General features: G+C 57.3%; 1 protein-coding gene across 16 annotated transcripts in view; it reads left to right on the forward strand.

The window, feature by feature from the left end:
* The window catches only part of PXN (paxillin), a 48,088-nt gene that overhangs the window by 19,205 nt on the left and 9,588 nt on the right, over positions 1 to 19,295 (forward strand). For 4 of the 16 annotated variants that reach the window (XM_082699699.1, XM_082699705.1, XM_082699701.1 and 1 more), the window contains exons 2-6: positions 16,200 to 16,426; positions 16,729 to 16,844; positions 17,211 to 17,347; positions 17,445 to 17,646; positions 18,398 to 18,533. In XM_082699699.1, coding sequence (XP_082555825.1) covers positions 16,200 to 16,426; positions 16,729 to 16,844; positions 17,211 to 17,347; positions 17,445 to 17,646; positions 18,398 to 18,533 — 818 coding nt within the window. Of the gene's footprint in view, positions 1 to 8,647; positions 8,890 to 15,551; positions 15,995 to 16,199; positions 16,427 to 16,728; positions 16,845 to 17,210; positions 17,348 to 17,444; positions 17,647 to 18,397; positions 18,534 to 19,295 lie in introns of those variants that run through there. The other 12 variants (XM_082699706.1, XM_082699700.1, XM_082699691.1 and 9 more) reach the window with 7 other exon arrangements.

The raw sequence follows: 19,295 nt of genomic DNA on the forward strand, positions 1-19,295 counted from the left end.
TTTACCTAGTTTTATCTAGAACATTCCTCCGGGCGAGGCCCCCTCCCTCCCTTCTCTCCTGCACTCACTGTCGGAGTGATCCAAAACACAAGCCTGGTCCTGCCTTCCCTGTTCCCTGCCCACAGCCTTGCGTGGCTTGCCCTTCTAAGTCCAGACTCCGCAACAGGCCCTGGGTCCTTGACTCCTCTTCCACCAAGCCGAGACTTGTACTCTGAGCTCCGGCCCCCTCTGTCTGCCAGGCTGTTTCTCACCTCTGCCTCTGCTCCTCCATCTGCCTGGAAGACGCCCCTCCGTCCTTCTCCTGCCCCAATGCTGATGGTCTCCCGCTAGTTAGCGCTGCCTGGGGACAGACACTGGGTCTTTGTCTCCCCAGCGTGCACCTGTGAATAGTACCTGTTCATGGACATCGTAGGGGCCACCACTGGTAAAGATGAGGTGGCCCCTGGGGGGAGGATGGAGGGACTGGCGGAGGCAGGTGGGACAGGTATGTAGAACTCACCCATTTTCAAGGTTAGTCTTGGATACCCAAGTGGGGCCTCTCCTGCCCAGCCCCCTTCCGGAAGAAATTTCGGTCCCTTAGGATTGAAGGAGAGATGAGGCCTGGGTAACCAGACGTGTCTTCCAGGGACCTGACTTGAGTTGCAGGGGCAGAGAGGACACTGTTGGCCCTTGTTTCCCACAGTGGCTTCACCTGCACCCCACCCCTTTGGACCGTGAATATTATGAACCGTCTCCCAGGAGTAATGCCATGGGGACATGCACAAGACGTCCCATGTGGGGCACCTGGGTGGCTCAGTGGGTTGAAGCCTCTGCCTTCGGCTCAGGTCATGATCCCAGGGTCCTGGGATCGAGCCCTGCATCCGGCTCTCTGCTTGGCTGGGAGTCTGCTTCCCTTCCTCTCTCTCTGCCTGCCTCTCTGCCTGCTTGTAATCTCTGTCTGTCAAATGAATAAATAAAATCTTAAAACAAAAACAAAAACAAACAAGATGTCCCATGTGTAATTTCAGGGGGTCTGCGCATCCCTTAGAGGGTTCTCCTCTAAGCGTCAGGTTCAGACCTCCCGGGTCAGGTTAAGCTCCTCTGCTGTGGGGGCTCTCCTCTGCCTCTCTCGCCCTTCAATGGGACCTAGGACTCCTTTTGCCCCATAGGTGGGGCGCTAAACTGAGTCAGCAGGAGGGGGAGTGTGGGGCGAGGTGCAGACCACACAGAGCAGGTAAGCACTTGTCATGCCTGACACGCAGAGCCCCTGGAGTAAGTCCGGGGCAGGCTTGTGTCAGTGCTGCTGTAAAGGCTGAGCTCTCTGGCCGAGTTAGAGGTTAGAGCCCTGAGATGGCATGTGCAACAGGAACTACCTTGGCCCATACCGGGCCTCCTTCCTCAGAGCTTGGATTGTTGGGAGCAGATGGCACCGTGGGGTGGAAGCTCGGACTTTGGACCAGACTCCGGAGTAGACCAGCAGTGAGTAGCTTTCCTCCTGTTGGCTTTGTGCACTGAGCTCCCCATGCCCTGAGCACAGGGCACTCCAGATGCTCCCTCTTGGCAAGTCCTTGAACTCGGGGATGGCTCTGAAGCCAGGGAGAGAGACCACAGTTCTGGTTGGGGCCTGCATAAGCCCGTCAGCTTTGTAGCCAAGATCTTGTTAGCAGAGAGCAGTGATCGGTCCTGGTGTATTAACAGCCGGATCTGGGGTGGGGGGCTGTGTGGGGGAGTTGGGCTGCCTGCCTGACACCTTTTAGAGCACCTTCCTGTGATCACGTGTGGCTTGTAGTGCTGGGTGCCTCTCGAACCTGCTCAGGTGTGGCAGTCAGGGGTGCCAGCTTTGTGGGCGGGACAGCCACTCGGCCCCCATCTGTCATCTGCTGTCCCCTGCAAGGTAGACACGAAGGATATGTACGGACTGTGTGCTTGTGATGCGCCAGGTGTGCTTTCTGTTCATTCTCGGAGTTATTCCTCCAAATGGCTCTGGTGAGGCTTGGGGATTCCACAGTCCGCATGATGTAAGGGGCTGTTGTTCCGCCTGTTCTGTAGAAAAGGGAACTGGGCTCAGAGAGGTTCCATGCTAGCAAGGGCAGAGCTGGGACTTGAACTGAAGTTCAGCAGCAAGCCCCACACTATACTGTGTTGCAGACTCACCTGCCTGCTGAGGCCAGGCAGGTGCTGTGCACGGAGGAAGTGGGCCAGAGGAGAAAGCGGGGTTTCTTGCTGCAGCCAGTGGGGGCCCCGCAGGAGCAGACCAGTGTTGCTTGCTCTTCTCACTACTCCCAGAAAGCCAGAAATCCTGGCTCTCAAGTGAAGTCTCTCGATTTCTTAAGACAAACTCGATTTCGTAAGAAGCATAACCACATTCATCGGGGAGCAGGGTGCAGCGTGCGGGCCCTGGGCTGGTGGCCTTTGCTGTATTCTGTGTTGTCTCCCTGAGCTCCCCATCCCCCTCATCTCGGAAGGAGGAGAATCAAAGTTCATTGCTGAAAGAGATCCTGGAAGATTTATCTGGGCCAGTCCTTAGCCGTTTATGACGCCTGTTTTACCAGAAAGATAGGGAGGTGTGGAAAGGAAGGAACTGTGAAATCTGCCCTCGAGAACCCATTCTCATGGGCCAGAGCAGTTCGGGTGCCTGTTCCCTCCTCTAGAGGCCAGTAGCACTTGTCTGTTCTTTCACACTGAGCTGCATGGCTCCAAGGGTGGCTTGGCCCCCCGAGACCTTCCCTCAGAGGACCTGGAGGACCAGGGGAGAGTGCTGTGGCTGCTCTTTGTGCCTGGGTTTTTAAGATTTGTCCCTGTCACATGGAAGCTGGAGTTATTATTCATAGTCTGTGAGATTTGACCCATCTCAACTCTCTTCCTACCTCCACTCAGTTTGGAGTAAGAACATGAGAGAGCCAGACATCCCCTTAGCTTCCAGGTAACCTCCCCCAACCAAGGGACAGTGCCCATGGAGGAAGACAGTCTGGGGAACAACAGGGCAGGGTAGGTGGAGACCGAAGCTTCCACTTTTGAAAAGGAAGAACAGTGGGGTGAGAGAGGGCAGTGAGAGGGTGGTGTTGGATAGCCTGCTAACTTGCTTGGTGACCACTTCCTTTCTGTTGTAGACGGAGACAGGAGAGGCAGCAGCCTTCACTGGCAGGCTTGTTCCGATCAGAGGTTGCCAGGTCATCCGTGAATTTTCCAGACACGTGTGCAGAAGCACGGGATTTCTCACCAGGCTTATCCTTGGGAAGTTTAGACGAGGGGCGTCCAGGGCACAGCCCACTGCCAGGCGCAGAGCGGGCATGACGAGTGAGGAACGGTGGGGTTCAATGCTCCTGGGTCATGCGGGCCTGCCCCACCCCCACCCCAGGCGGGCCTTCCCGGTGACCCCACAGAGTGAGCAGGCGTTCCCTGCCAACACTGGAGAGCCTGGTGGCCGGGGAGTGAAGGATATAAGTGTCTCCCTGCACGGTCACCCAGATCTGGTCGTCAGAGCATTGTTTCTGTTAGAAGACATTCCATGTGGTTCAAATCCAACTTCCAAGCAAACTGGGCATCATGGCCCGGCACTGCTGTTGCCATCTGTCCTGGATCTGCTGGGTTGGATTCCCAGGGCCTCAGAGTGTCTCCTGCAATAAAATCCAAATGAGCAGTGAGGTGGATACTTCCCCCTCCTCCCCATCAATCTTCTGGTGTAACCAGCGGGGCCTGGTGGAGGGAGGCCAGCTACACTGAGTTGAGCTGGAGCGTTGGGACCCTCTGCCGCCTGAGCCCCGGGCCACGGAGTCTTGGTGTCTGCTGGTCATCATCTCAGCTCTGGGGTTGGTGGTCTTCTTGCCCGCAGACCACAGGGTCTTACTTTGGTTCTTTCCTGCCCTGTCCTACTCCTCTGCACCTTCTGGCCTTGCATGTGAGCTCTGCCAGTGAGGCTGACAGCCCGGAGGTCTCCCTGGACGCGTTTTGTTTCTGGGAAGTCCGCCTTTCCTGCCGCCTTTTCTATTGTGGTTTTCCAGTGTGACTCTGGTTAGCCAAAGCTGGGAGGACTGTGGCCTGCATTTGCTCCCTCCCTGTCCAGAATGAGGCGGATTTTCTGATGTGGAGAGTTGGCAAGGATCTGGGCTTCCAGAGAAGTTTGTCCTGCCCTCCTCAGGGCAATGGCTGGAGGCGTCCTTCCTCTGAAGATGAGGGACACCATCCCACCAAGGCAAGCCACCTGCGAGTGTGGGGAGCTCTGGAGGGGCTTAGGGCTTCTGTAGGTGTGATGGGCCCTCCCTAGACCATCTGTCCTCTTACTTGGGACGTGCCATCCATCAGTTGTGACACCAGCTGCCAAGTGGCCTCTGGAGAGTTTTGTCTTGCCCAGAACGAAGCGGGTGGCTTCCAAAATTTGTGAGACCATGAAGAATAGGGCTGGATAGCACGAGTCCTCTAGAGAAGTGAAAGTGCCACTGGGGGTCAGCTGGGGAGCACAGGGGCAGCTGGTCCCGTCTTTTTCTTTATCATCTTCCCCTTCCTTTCAGAGCTCTTGACCATCTCAGAGAATGGTCCCAACTTTTGTTCTACCAGGACAAACACGACAGGTGACCGTAGGGCAGATGAGAATCACCTGCTGCCTGTCCTTCTTCCTGAGGCCATGCCTGGAGCTCTGTGCCCTGCCCAGCTCTTTCTCTTAAGAAAGCAGATTGAGGGACGCTGGGTTGGCTCAGTCGGTGAAGCGTCTGCCTTTGGCTCTGATGATCTCGGGGTCCTGGGATGGAGCCCAGCATCTGGTTCCCTGCCCAGCAAGGAGGCTGCTTCTCCTTCTCTCTCTGCCTGCTGCTTCCCCTGCTTGTGCTCACTTTCTTTTTGTCAAATAAAAAAATAAAATCTTAAAAAAAAATAAAGAAAGGGCGCCTGGGTGGCTCAGTGGGTTAAGCCGCTGCCTTCGGCTCAGGTCATGATCTCAGGGTCCTGGGATCGAGTCCCGCATGGGGCTCTCTGCTCAGCAGGGAGCCTGCTTCCTCCTCTCTCTCTCTCTGCCTGCCTCTCCAACTACTTGTGATTTCTCTCTGTCAAATAAATAAATAAAATCTTTAAAAAAAAATAAAGTAGATCGAGCACATGTGGGTGGACTGACAGTCATGGAGTAGTCTTGAACCCACTTCAGTTTATTTTCTAAAATTACAAGCAAATCATTTGTGAACATCAGTAGTTTGTGAGGGTTAGCCGGCCAGTGGCAACCCTTGACAGCTAAGAGCTAGCGTGAGAACCAGCGTGAAGCCGGCTCCCAACTTGGGCTTGTGTTTCCCTGGTGTGTTAGTGCAGTCTGCCCCTCTTCCCCTAGTGGGAGGTGGGAACAGCATTTACATTTACAGAGGGAGGAAGCTGAGGCCTGTCACTTTTTTACTGGGAGGAGTTAGGCTTGGGTGAGACGTGTGCCTGTCTGTAAAAGGAAGACCTAGGGGCACCTGGGTGGCTCAGTCGATTAGGTGTCGAACTCTTGGTTTTGGCTCAGATTGTGATCTCTGGGTGGTAGGATCGGGCCCTGCGTGAGGCTCAGCGCTCATCACAGTCCGCTTGAAATTCTCTCCCTCTTGCTTTGCCCCTCCCCCACTTGCACACACTCTCCTTCTCTTCCTTTCAAATAAATAAAATTGTCATTTATCTATTTTAAAGATTTTATTTATTTATTTGAAAGAGAGAGAGAGAGTGCGAGTGAGTGAGCATGGGAGGGGGAGGGGCAGAGGGAGAAGCAGACTCCCTGCTGAGTGGGGAAGCCTGATGGCAGGACTCGATCCCAGGACCCTGAGATCATGACCTGAGCCGAAGGCAGTTGCTTCACTGAGTGAGCTACCCAGGCGCCCCTCAAATAAATAAAATCTTAAAGGAAGACCTAAGTTGACTTTGGGTTGCAGAGTTTAGCCCAGATGTCTGTCCGTCCCTCCGTTGGCTGTCTAGCGAGTTCAGTGGAGCCCTGAGCAGCTGTCTCCTGATGATCCTCATGCTGCCTTTGCCTGTTTCTGGTGGAGGCTGAGGAGCCAATGATCTGTGTGTGTCCCCCAAATGGTCCAGGCATCTCCCTCTCATCCAGGTAGGAAGGCTGCCTGACAATGAGGTCAGAGGTCAGTGCTTGGGCCAGCCCTGTCTTGTATCATGTCACTTAGAAAACACTCAGGCAGGTCAGCCCAGCAGCAGGTTAGCCTAGACCGTGGCCCTGCCGCCTTCTCTGAGTTCTTGAGCTCTGAGGGCCTCCACGTGGGGCTCAGCAGTGGCTCAGGACCCTGCCTGCGACTGAGGAGGAGGTGGGGAAGGGGGTGGGGGAGAGAACAGGGAGACCAAGAGCAAGGGACCCCTGAGGGGGCAGCGGTGGAGCAGCACCCCATGGCCAGCCTTTCTGGATTGCAAGAGGGGCTCCAGAGACTGCTCTGGAAACAAAACAGTGGTGACAGGTGGAACAAGGGATGGCTACGGGAAGCGATCGCTCCTCTCCTGCTGGGGTGTCATGGAATGGACGGGAATGAGCTCCTGGAGTCAGGCAGAGCTGCCCTCACTCACCACGGACTCCGCTTGCCTGTGGAGCACACTCACTAGACATCTCTGAGCCTCTTTGTCCTTATCTGTAAGATGGGGTTGTGAGGCCAGTAAGGATTACCCCCCCTCCCCCCCGTCTGAGCTTCTTCCTGTCCCTATGGCCCTTTCTTTGGGTTCCTTTGTGGCACTCTGCTGGGTTTGGAACCTCAGTGTTAGGAGCAGAGGCTGCTGTGTCCTGGGTTTGCTCCTCTGGAGGTTAAGAGGCTGAGAGATTCTGTGGAGTTCGGGCAGCTCCTTCTGTTGTCCCCATTCCAGGTTCAAAGCCACAGGGCTCTCAGACAGCTGTGACTTCCCGGCAGGCAGGAGAGCTGGCGTTGTGTGTGTGGGTGTGGGTGTGGGTGTGGGGGGTGCTGGAGCCCTGCAGTTTCTCTCTTGCCTCTGTCCTTGCTTGGGAGTGAGTTGGAGGCTTCTGGGCTCAGCTGATGTACTCTGAGGAGGACTTGGAAGAAACCCCAGGCACGGAGGGGTGAGGTCAGTGGTTTGCTCAGCAAGGAGGCCTGAGTTAGGGACGGGCAGTCATAGCTCCCAGGATTCCTGGCCACTGTCCCTGGCTCCACCTCTGCCCCTCCCATCCACTGGGAGATGAAAACCAGTGATGTGGGTTTATCTACTGAGCGGCCCCTCTGTGTCACAGTGGGAGGGCAGAGGAGGGCCTCCCCAGCCACCACAGTGGCTTTTGCATGCTTTGTCATGGATCCCTCACCATGTGTTCTCTGAGTTCTCTGAAGCCCAGAATGATCTAGTTAAACTGCCACCCAGGCTGGTGAGTGGTGGAGACTCGGCGGGGGCCTCTTCTTTCCCCTCTGCCACACTGCCCGGCCTTGGGATGTCCGAGGGTGTACAAAGAGCTATGTGACTGTCCCCACTCCCAGTGCCACTAGAGCAGCCAAATTTGTGGTATGGACAGGGGTGGCTTTATGTGTGGACAGTGGTGGCTTTGTGGAAATTGTTCTCCAGAGTCCCCAAGTGCACGTGCAAAGAGAGTCTCCTTGAAGCCTCACTTTTTATCTTACAATTCATTTGCATTTTTGCCTTTGGCTTCATAAGGTAGCCTTGCTTGTTTTAGGGCAATGGTTTAAATTTCTTCCTCCTGAGGCAGTTTGATCCTCAGAATATATTTATCCTGAGGTTCCTGTGCCCTTGGGTCCCATGTGTCCCCTGGGGTGTGTGGCTGTCCCGGTAGAAGATGGAGGGGGAGGCATGTTTAGTATTGTGAATATTGGCATACAGCTGGGGAAAGGGAAGAGAGGGCCCAGTCGGTCTAGAGAGGCAGGTTGCAGTGAGTATGCTCCAGGAGGAGGTAAATGCATGTTTCGGGCTGTATTCTGAGAAGCTCAAGCCCCGAATGCCAGCCCCTGGGCCTCTGATTTTATCCTTCAGGCAGAGGGAGCCATCCGTGGCTGAGCAGTGTGACTCTGCCTTGCCCGGCAAACACCCCCTCCCAGTAGTAAAGGCTCATGGGGGTGTTTGTGCTGCGGATCTAGCGGGAGGGAAGGGAGTTCCGGCCCCAGGAACACAGGGTGTATGGTCTAGTGGGCAATGCGACACACACCAAAAAGGGGGTTCCAAGAAGTACATATTGTGTACAGTATGGTGTTTGCTGTAAGTACAGCTGGTGTTTGCTGAAAGGGTCAGAGTTGGGGAACCTGGGCAGGGGGCTGCAGGCAAGGCTGAGAAAGGGGCTGAGCCTGGACCTGGATGCTGGTCTAACCTGTTGATTTGAAAACAAAGGAAGCCAATAATGGAGATGCACCGGGGAAGGAAGAATTAATTTGCCAGTGAAGTGTGGGAGCTGGGGCCGGTCGCAGTTGTTAGGGTTGCTGTCAGGTAACCTGAAGGGCAGGAGGGAGAGAGCTGAATTCGGGAAATGGCCCAATTGCCTGAGATCAGGAAGCTCTGGCCCATTCTGTGGCCTCCTCAGGCTGTGTTCATTCATCAGAACTTGACTGGCAAAGAGTGGGTAACTTGGGCTGTGAAATCCACAAACATTGCGAAGAGAAGACCGTGGCTTATCCCTGCAACAGGCAAACTTTTGAACTTTCTGTTTGGGTCTCTGCAGGGCAGATGACTCACTTCTGAGCCCCTCCTAACCCCTGGTGGTGATTAGCAGGACTGAGCGGCCCAAGGAGCCGCCCTGCCCAGCGACAGAAACAGGCCGACTGGCCTCCAGGAGCCTGATTGCGGGAGTGGTTGGGAGCTGTTGCGGAGCTGGTGAGGAAGAGCTGAGAAAACTTCCAGCACCTGAACCTCCTGTTTTTGTATGTAAAGCCGTGTTGAAGGAAATGTGGGATGAGCCTGGAGTTGGGTCCTAGCTTGACCTTAAAAAGAACCGTTTCTGGATGACCCAGAGAGGTGAATGAAATCTGACCAATGGAATGCGTCCACGGTGGTTCTGGGCCCTCTGGGGGAGGGGCGGGGCCTACTGATCCCCGACAGAGGGATGAGTTACCGACAACAGAAAAGAGCCTGGCGTCTAGCCAGCTGGGTCCTGCTCCTGGGCCCGCCGGGAGGTGTGCAGGGGAGATCTGGGCAACTCCTCCCGTTTGCCACTGCCTGAGGAAGCCTCAGTAGCAGCCAGGGGCCTGGTGGGGGGGTGAGGTGGGGGCTGTGTGGGTGCGTGGTGCCGTTGGGCTTCTTCCTGGAGCTCAGGGTGACTTCTGGAATTGCCTTTCTGCCTTCATTCTCTCGAGTCTCCGGTTACCTGTGCTCTGTGACCTTGGGCACCAGCCAGGACCCAGTAAAGGTGACCCAGCTGGCATACTCATGTTGTATCAGCCCGTGAGGAAGGACTCTTCAGCATACAGGAAACCACCCTCCTCTGGCGTGTAGGAAGCCCAGGGTAGAACTGCCTCACCCAGAGGGCACCTCCCAGCTTTCCCGGCAGCAGATTGGAGGACTCCGGCCTGCCCCCCCTAGTTTCCCGTGTGTCACCCCCAGCCCACACTTCCTCTGGGGCTGAGACAGTAAAATGGCAGTTCCTGTTGAGCGAGGGATGAGTCAGCGAGGGAGAATGGTGGCTAAATCTTCATAACCTCCAGGCACGGCTATGAAATATTTAAATGACACTAACGTATTGATTGTTTCTCATCATCCCCTTAGGGAGAGCAGTTCCTGTCTGGGATTCAGATAATAGCAATGCCTTGGATTTAGGCAGACTCCAGAAAGCCCAGAGATGCTAAGTCTTACCTGAAATTGTATTCTCTCCTCTCCGGAGCTTGCTCCCAGGAATTGGTTTCTGCCCATTTTACAGACAGGGAAGAGAGGATGACCCACGTGGGTGGTTTGACCTGCTGCCAGGCACTCAGGAGGCTGGGCCTGGAAGCCTTGCATCCTGGCTTCTCCGCACTAGCTTTCTCTGCTCCCTGCTCCCTCCCTGTCTTCCTCTTCCTCACAGCCCCTGGCATTCCAGCTTCTGGGGAGAGAGGCATCAAACAAGATGGACAAGTGCTCTCCAGGGCTTAATTCTTGGAGTGGAGACAGTTGGTGGACAAGGACCCAAACTGGCAGGGAAGTCCCCTCCAGGAGATTGACCTCCTCATCAGTGTCCAGGCCCTGGGTCCCTGGGCCCTGTGCGGGGCAGAGCGGAGCTGGCCCAATTGGCCTTTACTGGTCACAGATCTGCCTTTCCTCCCAGGACAGTTATCAGGTTAAATATACCCAGCTCCCCATTCCTGGGGAGTTACTCACCCAGTAAAACTACCCCGCTGTGGATTAGATTACCTCTGCTCTCACTGCTCAGATGCTCAGGGCTGGGGGAAGGGGGGGGACCCGCCTTCTTGTCCTGCTTCCTTCCTAATCTGGAAGAGTCCCAGCAAAGGGGCTGAGATGAGACCATCCTGGAGGAGCTGGTCCTGCTGTTTACATAACTCCTTCCTTAGGAAGGCCAGAGCCTGCTCACTGCTTGGATCCCTGAGCTTGGGCAGCTTCTCCTCTGATGGTTGAGGCCACGCCCTACCCCCCAGCAGGTGGTCAGCAGAGGGGGCTGAAACTTGGCTTGCCCAGAGTTCTGAACCTAGCAGGGTAGACAGGCCTAAGACTGGGCCTCTCTAGGGTTGTGGGAAAGGGACTTGCGGACCCTCCGCTGTCTCTTTGAGAGTCCGATCTTGTGTTAAATGGCAGGGATGGACAGACAGCTGGCCGCGGACTGCCGGGAAGGCCCTTATGCTATGGCAGCCCCTTGCTTCCCGTGTTGGAGCTCTCAGGGTGGTGTTGGCCGCTCCTTCCTTCTGCTTGTCCGCTCCTAAGGACACTGTGCCAGCCCCTGCCCTGGGTGACGAAAGCTGAGTTAAGGCCTGCGGGAAGAAGGTGGGTGAGTGGAGTCTGGAAAAGATTTGAGTTCTAACTGTGGGCTCTCCTGGGCCTCAAGAATGCAAGGCATTTTGAGGTGGGGTCTTCCTGGAGGCTAAAGGAGCCCACCTCTTCTAGTGGAGCCCAGTGCTAGGAGTGGAGGAGGAGACCAGGTTGAAACCTGGTGGGGAGGCTTTTCCAGGTGGTTTTCTGTTCCCCAGATTGGTGCCCCTAACTGCTTCTCTGGGATTGCAGCATCCTCTGCCTCCGGACTGGGACAGGAAGGGGAGGTGCTTTCTCCTGCCCCTCCAGGGCTACCTTTCTCTCTGGGAGCCAGCTCCCCTCAGGGTAGCATTTACTCAGAGAGTGCTCTCTTCCAGGACAGTGCTAAGCCAGCTCCGTGTATCCATTTTTTCATGATATTCCTTGCTCCTGTGAGTAACATGGTAGAATTCCGGTCAGACAGACAAGGAAACTGAGGCACAAGCAGTTTGGCCACTGAGCAGTCTGTGTGACTCAATCTCCCTGTGTAAGTTCTCACATCTGGTGTCTTTTTTTTTTTTTTTTTTTTAAGATTTTATTTATTTATTATTTGGCAGAGAGAGAGAGAGAGAGAGAGAGAGCGCGCGCACAGGCAGACAGAGTGGCAGGCAGTCAGAGGAAGAAGCAAGCTCCCTGCAGAGCAAGGAGCCTGATGTGGGACTCGATCTCAGGGCACTGGGATCATGACCTGAGCCAAAGGCAGCTGCTTAACCAACTGAGCCACCCAGGCGTCCCTCACATCTGGTGTCTTTAGAGTCTGGGAGGAGAGAATGGAATAGTCCTGGGTCCTCCCTCACCCCCCCCACCCCACCCCACTTGAGGGATCCTGGTGGATAGACCTTTATCTTCTGGCTTCTGCTCAGCTCTGGGCGTGACAGTCTTTATCACACACTCTGGAGAGGCCAGGGCTTGGGTAGGAGGAAGACCCAGCCAAGAGTCTAACTTGTTTTTACACTTCATTGGGGGCGGATAGGAGGAAGCCAGTTTTGTGAAAGGGTCTAACTTGTTTTTACACTTCATTGGGGGCGGAGGTGGAAAGGGTTCGTTGCGTGTCTTTAACTTATAGGGTGTCATGTGTCAGTGGATCAGCCTAGGTTTCCAGAGCCGTCGTCTGGCCAGGGCTGCCCCTGTCCTGCATCCTCCGCCTGGTTTGGGAATGTGAGGGGCGCAGCTGCGGCTTGCATCCTGGAATGCAGGCAGACCGGCCCCTCTCTCTTCTCCCTCCCTGGGCAGCCAGCGTCTTAACCCCCTCAAACCCTTGGGGCTACAGACCCCCTACCTCCATCGCCCGTCGGGTCCGCGGGATTACGTTTGACGGGTCGCTGGGGCCCGGGAAAGGGCGTCTTGCAGCGTGCTCCGTGCCCGCCCAGGCAGCCTTCCCCCAGGCGGCCTGCGGGTCCGAAGGCGCCCCTGATCTGAGCGGCTGCTTGGGCCCAGGCCCTGCCGCGGGGTGGGGACGGGGTGCCCGCGGGCGCTAAGTCTGCGGAGGGGGCGCGCGTCCCTGTGGGTCTCCGGAGCCCCGCGGGGCTGCATCACTCATTGGTAGTGCCTTCCAATGTTCGAGTGCCCCAAACACGGGTGGCAGGTTTGGCACGTCCTCGTGCGCCTCCCGTAGCTGCTCCGTCCCTCCAGCTCACCGAGCTTTCTCGGGATTGAAACTTCCCCAGGGAGCCCGTGGCTAGGGGCTCCCCGGTCTTCCCGGCTCGAAAATTCCGTGGTTGCGTGAGTTTACCTTGGGTTACTGCGCCCGCCGCGGGAGCCGACGGGCCAATAGCGCCCTCTGGCGGGTATCAGCGGAAGGGCCGCATCCCTTCCTCGCCGGGGCGGAGCTGGGTGTCCTTTGCCCCCCGGTGGGCTGGAGACTTTGCACCCAGCCTGCCATCCCCTCCCCCACCTACCTGGAGAGGAGAACCGCTCCCCCTGGCACACGCACACCGGATGGTCTCACCCGGAGACTTCCACTTCCCCTCTTGTGTGGGTGGAAGTGCCAGGACATGCATCAGCTGGCCCGGAGAGGCAAAAAGCCTGCAGCATCTAGGGTGGTTTCTTCCAGAAAAGGGATGGGAAGCCCCAGGGAGGGCTTCCTTCCACAGGGTGGCTTGGGTGGTTCTGGTGGCTCTGACTTGTCCTGAAGGTTTCAGGCTTGGACCCAGAAAATTAGTGGAGAAATGCTGAGGACGTTCGGAGCCTTCCTTAGCCTGGAGAAAGGTGCCCCCCCCCCCACAGCTTCCGGTCCTGCCTCTGTGTGTCTGGAGCATATCCTACAAACACCTTCTTTGGGGTCTGGGTGGAAGGACTCTGGACTCTGAGCCTGGCTGCCTGGTGTTTAGAGCTAGATACCAGGCAGTAGGTGCAGCTGAGAACTGGAGGACCCGCCCATGGGGTGCTGCTTGCAAGTGAACTTTCTTGAGCAGTCTTGCCTCTTCAGCCTCTGTTTACTCAAGCAGGGGAGGAGTTCGCTGAGTTTGCAAGGAGACTTTGGCCCGGAACCATTTTGTGGGCTTTCAGGCCATAGCAGCCTTCTACACCCATAGGAGTCCAAAGCAGAGCCCAGAGGCCTCCTTGGCTGCCTCCTATATTCCTGGCTTCCTTCCCTGAGGCGTTTGTGGGGGGCTTTGGGGAGAGAGTGACACTGTGCAGTCACTGAGCAATGTCCAAGGGTGCGGAGAGGGAAGCAAGCTATTCCAGAGGACCCCTGGCGCCGGCATGTGCTCTCTCCCACTCGGGCAGACACACATTTGATGGCTTTCCCGCCGGCGTCCACACCTGTCTCCCTCCGACTGGTGCTTTATTACTTCTTTTCTCATGAGGCTTTCCCTTGGCACGTCTCATCCAGATTCTGACCATAGAAGATGTGGGAGTGGTCAGTATGGCGCATCCTACCCTGACCTCCTTGGAGGAAGGTGTTTTTCAGAATGTCACAAAACAAAGAAGATCTGATGTTTGTAGCTTTCCAGGGACTGTAACCCCCACTGCCCCAGGTAGAGCTCCCACCAACACCGTGAGGTAGGAATGATGAACCCCAGCTTGTTGGGGCAGCCGAGGCTCAGGGGTGGCCGCAGAGAGTAGATGGAGGAGCTAGGACTCGAACTCCTGGAATCTTTTGTTTCTGTCCCCTAGGACTCCTCCTTCTGACCAACAGATGTATCGGTGTTTAAAAGACCCCAGTGAAATTGTAAGCTAGACTTAGAGTCAGGGGGAGTGGAGGAGGGTTTGAGGCAGAAGGCAGTGGAGGCCCTCACTCGGGGGGTCTGATGGGATAGGTTATCCCTTTGCCTGAGGGACCCGAGCTCACATCCTCACTGTGTCCTCTCAGCCAGGGGTTGGCAGCATGGGCATGTGACTCTGCCTGCCTGCGCCTCACTTTTACCCTCCATGCTGGTGTTGCTGTGAGGAGGAAGGGAAGGAACACAGCGTGAAGCTCCTCTTATTCCCACTGGGGCTGCACGTGGTGCCTGCTTTGGGGAGCCCTGTAGGGTTTTCCAGCTGGCTCTGCCTTTGATGGAAAAGGGGAGACCCTTCCCCTGCCGAACTGGGCCCAGGGCAAGTGGGGATGCTGTGTGAAGCCACGACAGCAGGTGGCAGCCGTTCAGAGGCCACTGAGTTCGGCCCCGGACCCCAGTTCCTTTTCTGTCATTACCTAGGCACGCACTGACTGCTTCTAGTTCTGCTTTGCTGGAGACAGGAAGCCAGACTTATCTAGGGGATCTTGCAAGGGGCGGGGGACTGCAGGAACTGACTTTCCTCGGGAGTCAGGAGACCCTTGTGCCGAGCTGCTGGCTCCAGGGTCCTGGGCCTTGTCACAAGCTCCCCCTCTAACCAGCTGGGTAAGAGCTGGGGGTAGGTGTGGCCACCCTTGGGGATAGGAGGGCAGGGAAGGCAGCTGGGAGGTGTGGGACCCCCTTGATTCCCTCTACCAAGCTGGGGTAGGGTTGGGGACAGGGACATAAGGAAGGATCGTCCTGAGCACCGGCACTCAAGAAGTTGTACCATTGAAATATGGCATCATGTCGTGATCTCAGCAGACTGTTCCAGGCCAGATTTTGGGGGCTTGGGGCTACTGAAGAGCCACACAGTCCTTTCTTTCACTGGCTTTGTTATCTGGGCAGCTTCCACTACCTCTTGAAGCTCCTTTCCCTGCCTGTAAATGTAGGATCAGAATTCCAGCTTTATCCAGTATTAGGGTTCACAGAGAGACATCATACCACGCAGTGCCTAGCGTGGGGCTCGTTACTAGTGATTGGCAGTAGATCCAGCCTTATCTGATACATAATATCCTAAGGGTGGGGGACTGACCCTTCCTGGCCCCCAGCGGGTCAGCAGGAGGGTGAGGGTGAGCAGGTCCTTGAATATGGTAGGAATGAGGGTGTGGTGTTGGGGCCAGGCCCTCTGGGCTGGGGGGCTGTTGAGGGTATCAGGAGGGGGGATTGAAGTTGAGGGGTTATCAGCAGTTCCTATGCCTGCCCCTCTGCTAGGGGAGAACCACGGCCCCCAGTTGGGCGCCTGGTGCCAGGGTAATGGAAGCTTACACTTGATTTGGCTCCCTTCTGCTGTTATAAGCAGAGTAGTGGGGCCCTGGAGCCTCTGGGGCCAGGCGGCTTGCCAAGCTTCCGCAGAAACAGCCTACAGAGCAGTCCTGCCCCCTCCTTAGCTGAGGGGGTGGGGAACCCTGCGCCAGCCTCCACCCAGCCCCCACCTCCCCACCTCCCCACCTCCCCACCAACCTCCAACCTCCGAATCTCCGAATCTCCGCTTATAGCCCAGGGTCTCGGAGGAGTAGGCAGCCTGGGGTTTTGCTTCTGCCTCGGCAGAGGGGCAGGTACCATACCCTGAAGAGCACTCCAGGTGGAGTGGGTGCATTGCTGAGAAAGCCCAAGCTCCTGGAATTTCAGTGGGACCTGCACTGCCTGGGCCCCTCCCCGTGACGTGGGGCCCCTCCCGCCCATTCTCCCCGCCTTACCCTGTGGAGTCAGAGTGCTGAGTTCCAGGCAGGCATTTCTGACTTCCAGCCAGCCAGCTGCACAGCCCTGTCGGCAGGGAACGCAGGTGCCCGGGCGCCAGAGGTAGGAGAGCCCCGGGGCATCCCAGGAGCCTCCAAGCACCTTCAGCCTTGGGCTGGGGAGAAGAGGTCAGTTTCAGAAGTTGGTTCTTTGCCAGGCTGGTCTGGGCTACCGGCTTCCTGCCCCGAGGCTGGTTATTTCTCCCAGGGGTGGGGCAGGTGCCCTTAGAAGTCATTAGCTCTTGGGTGCAGCGGGCAGGGAGGGCACTGCCACTGGACAGCGTGTTGCCAGGATCCCTGGTTCCTAACAGCTCTCGGCGTGTTCTCTCTGCAGACGCCCTGCTGGCCGACTTGGAGTCCACCACCTCCCACATCTCCAAACGGCCCGTGTTCTTGTCGGAGGAGACCCCCTACTCGTACCCAACTGGAAACCACACATACCAGGAGATTGCCGTGCCACCCCCTGTCCCGCCACCCCCATCCAGTGAGGCCCTCAATGGCACGATCCTTGACCCCTTAGACCAGTGGGATCCCAGTGCCTCCAGATTTATCCACCAGCAGGTAAGGTGGGGATGGGGGCTGGTAAGACAGCCTGAGGCTTTGGGGCAGTAGGAGCTTGCCTGGCAGCAGCTTGGGGAGCCCAGGGAGGAATGGGGGCATATAAGGAGAGGGGCCAGGAAATGGCTGGGTCTCCCAGAGGCCATGTGAGGGGGCAAGTGACCAAGTGTTAATCACCTGTCCCCTGGCCGGAGTGTGGAAATTCCCTGGTGAGACTGTCTGTGAGCAGGAGCCTCCTGGGGGTGACTCGGGTTGTTCCTTTTCCACCGCCTCGGGGGAGGCTCTGAGCATTCTGTTCCCTGCAGCCTCAGTCCCCGTCACCCGTGTGTGGCTCCAGTGCCAAAACTTCCAGCGCCTCCGTGCCCCAGGACGGCGCCGGCCCGCCGTGTTCCCGAGCCGGTGAGGAAGAGCACGTCTACAGGTACTGACGCAGCCCTCCGTGTGCCCCTTCCCCTCCTGCCTGGGAGGTCTGGGGCCAGGGATCAGGCCTGGCAGCAGCCCGCACAAGGTCCCGAGGCTCCTGGCCAGCTCGTACTGCCTTGGGCTGGCCGGGTGGCCTTCGCGCTGCTACCGCCACACAGTAGCAGGATTGGGTTGTCACACCAGCTGTGTCGTTGAGGACCTGAGGCAAGACTTCCTTCCTCCCCTCTTCTCACCACATCCCTTCCCCACTGCCCCATCTCTTGCTGGGGGAGACTTCACACCCACTCCACCTTCTTCTCCTGGAGGTCTTGAGGCCGCCAGAGCTGGGGGCGCCTCTCATAGTGGCCTCTCCTCTGCCTCTCAGTTTCCCCAACAAGCAGAAGTCAGCCGAGCCTTCACCCACTGTGATGAGCTCCTCCCTGGGCAGCAACCTTTCTGAACTTGACCGTCTGCTGCTGGAACTGAATGCAGTGCAGCATAACCCCCCGGGCTTCCCTGCAGGTAGGACTGGTTCCCTGGGCCTCCGGGGGCCACCTGCTGGCCTTTGGATCCCCAGAGGGATCAGGGCTGAGCAGCCTTTCCCTCTCGCACTTCCAAGATGAGGCCAACTCAAGCCCGCCGCTGCCTGGAGCTCTGAGCCCCCACTATGGCATCCCGGAGAATAACAGCCCACTGGGGGGCAAAGCTGGACCCCTGACGAAAGAGAAGCCCAAGCGGAATGGGGGCCGTGGCCTGGAGGATGTGAGGCCCAGTGTGGAGAGTCTCTTGGATGAACTCGAGAGCTCCGTGCCCAGCCCCGTGTGAGTATCGGTGGGCTCTCCTGGGCAGGGGTGGTCTCGCCCAGCCAGCGCTGTGCTCTGGTGACCGTCCGCTTGGCCCAGTTGTCCCCCGTTCCTTCTGCGAGGGCCTGTTGTTTGCCTGGCCCTGGACCAGGCCCTGGGGGAGCCACCAGCTTGGTGGCTGTCTGCATGGGCTTTGGAGCCACAGTGTTAGGGCTTGGGTCTCGGGTCTGTCCTCACTAAGTGTTGTTGCTCAAGCCTTCGTGTCCCTGTCTGTAAAATGGGATGAAGGGATATAGGATAATGGCGAGTACGACCACCTGCTTGATGGGATGAGACCCAGTAATCCACGGAAAGTGTCTGGAGTGGTTTCTGGCTCAGAGCATGTAGCGCACGTGGCTCATTACTAAATGTCAGCCCAGCTCGGTGTCGGTGTGTTGTTGGGGCAGTCTCACAGGTCTGTACGGTGTTGTCGTGGGGGTACACCGGTGCTTGGGCTCGTTTAACAGGCGAGCTTGAACTCAGGTGCAGAGGACCACAGATGTCCTCCTGAGAAAGGGGCCGGTTGAGCTGCTCTCTTGTCCCAAGCGAGCAGCTCACCTCAGTTTTGTCCCCGCGGCTGAGACTGGGAGCTGGCGGGTTTCTCCGGAGTCGGGTGGGAGGACCCCAGTGAGAGAGCTGAGATGTTGAGACCCTGGAGAGGAGAGGGCCGCTCTGGGGGGACACGGAGCTGGCCTCTGAGGTCCCCGCTGACGCCGTGCCCGCCCCGCAGCCCTGCCATCACTGTGAACCAGGGCGAGATGAGCAGCCCTCAGCGAGTCACCTCCAGCCAGCAGCAGACACGCATCTCAGCCTCCTCTGCCACCAGGGAGCTGGACGAGCTGATGGCCTCCCTTTCGGATTTCAAGGTGCCCTGAGACCCCTCTTCTTCCCTGCACCTCATTCTTCTTCCCCTCTACCTTGGTGTGAGTAGTTGGAGCCCAGGCCCTCAGTGTTTGGGTGCCTTGCCCTGAGCCAGGGACCCTGCGGTGCTCTGACCTCACCAAGGTGCTGGGGAGGGAGGGTCACACCAGGCTTCACTCACAGCTGATGAAGGCAGAGAAGCACTTAGCAGGGAAATTCCTTCTTCCTGGGTTGCTCCCAGCTCCCAGCCACCCAGGCGAGGGGATCCGGAGGCTGAGACAAAGGGTTCTGTGTTGATGGTTGCTCCTGGTGGGGGAGGGCATTCTCTGCTGGGCCATGTGGGACTGGGATCCTGTGCCTGAGAGGTCATTTGTCCCGGGGCTCCGGGGCTCCGTCTCCCACGCTGGCTGGCTGTCCTCAACAGGTCCCTCTTTCTTCTGCCTCTGGCTCCAAATCCACGGGTCTCCTTTGCCAGCCTCCCTCCATCCTTCCCCATACCCTCCACAGGCCCAAGTCCCCACGGGTTCTATCTGTGGGAGACCTAAACCCTTCAGGCTCCTGGGCCAGTCCTGCAGGAGGCATCCTTTCCCTCCTGTCCTGGGCCTCTCAGGCCTGCCAGACCCGGGATGTTTCAGTGTCAGTGCCTTGGTGGGGATTTATACTGCCTGATCTCCTGCACTTGCTGACTTCACCCTTCCACGTGGGTCTGCCTGGGACCTTTGGGGCATGAACTAGGGAATCTGAGAAGGGGAGCAAGCCTCCTGAGT

This window comes from Mustela nivalis, assembly GCF_964662115.1.
Source record: "Mustela nivalis genome assembly, chromosome: 14".
In the NCBI taxonomy this organism is placed as follows: Eukaryota; Metazoa; Chordata; class Mammalia; order Carnivora; family Mustelidae; genus Mustela; species Mustela nivalis.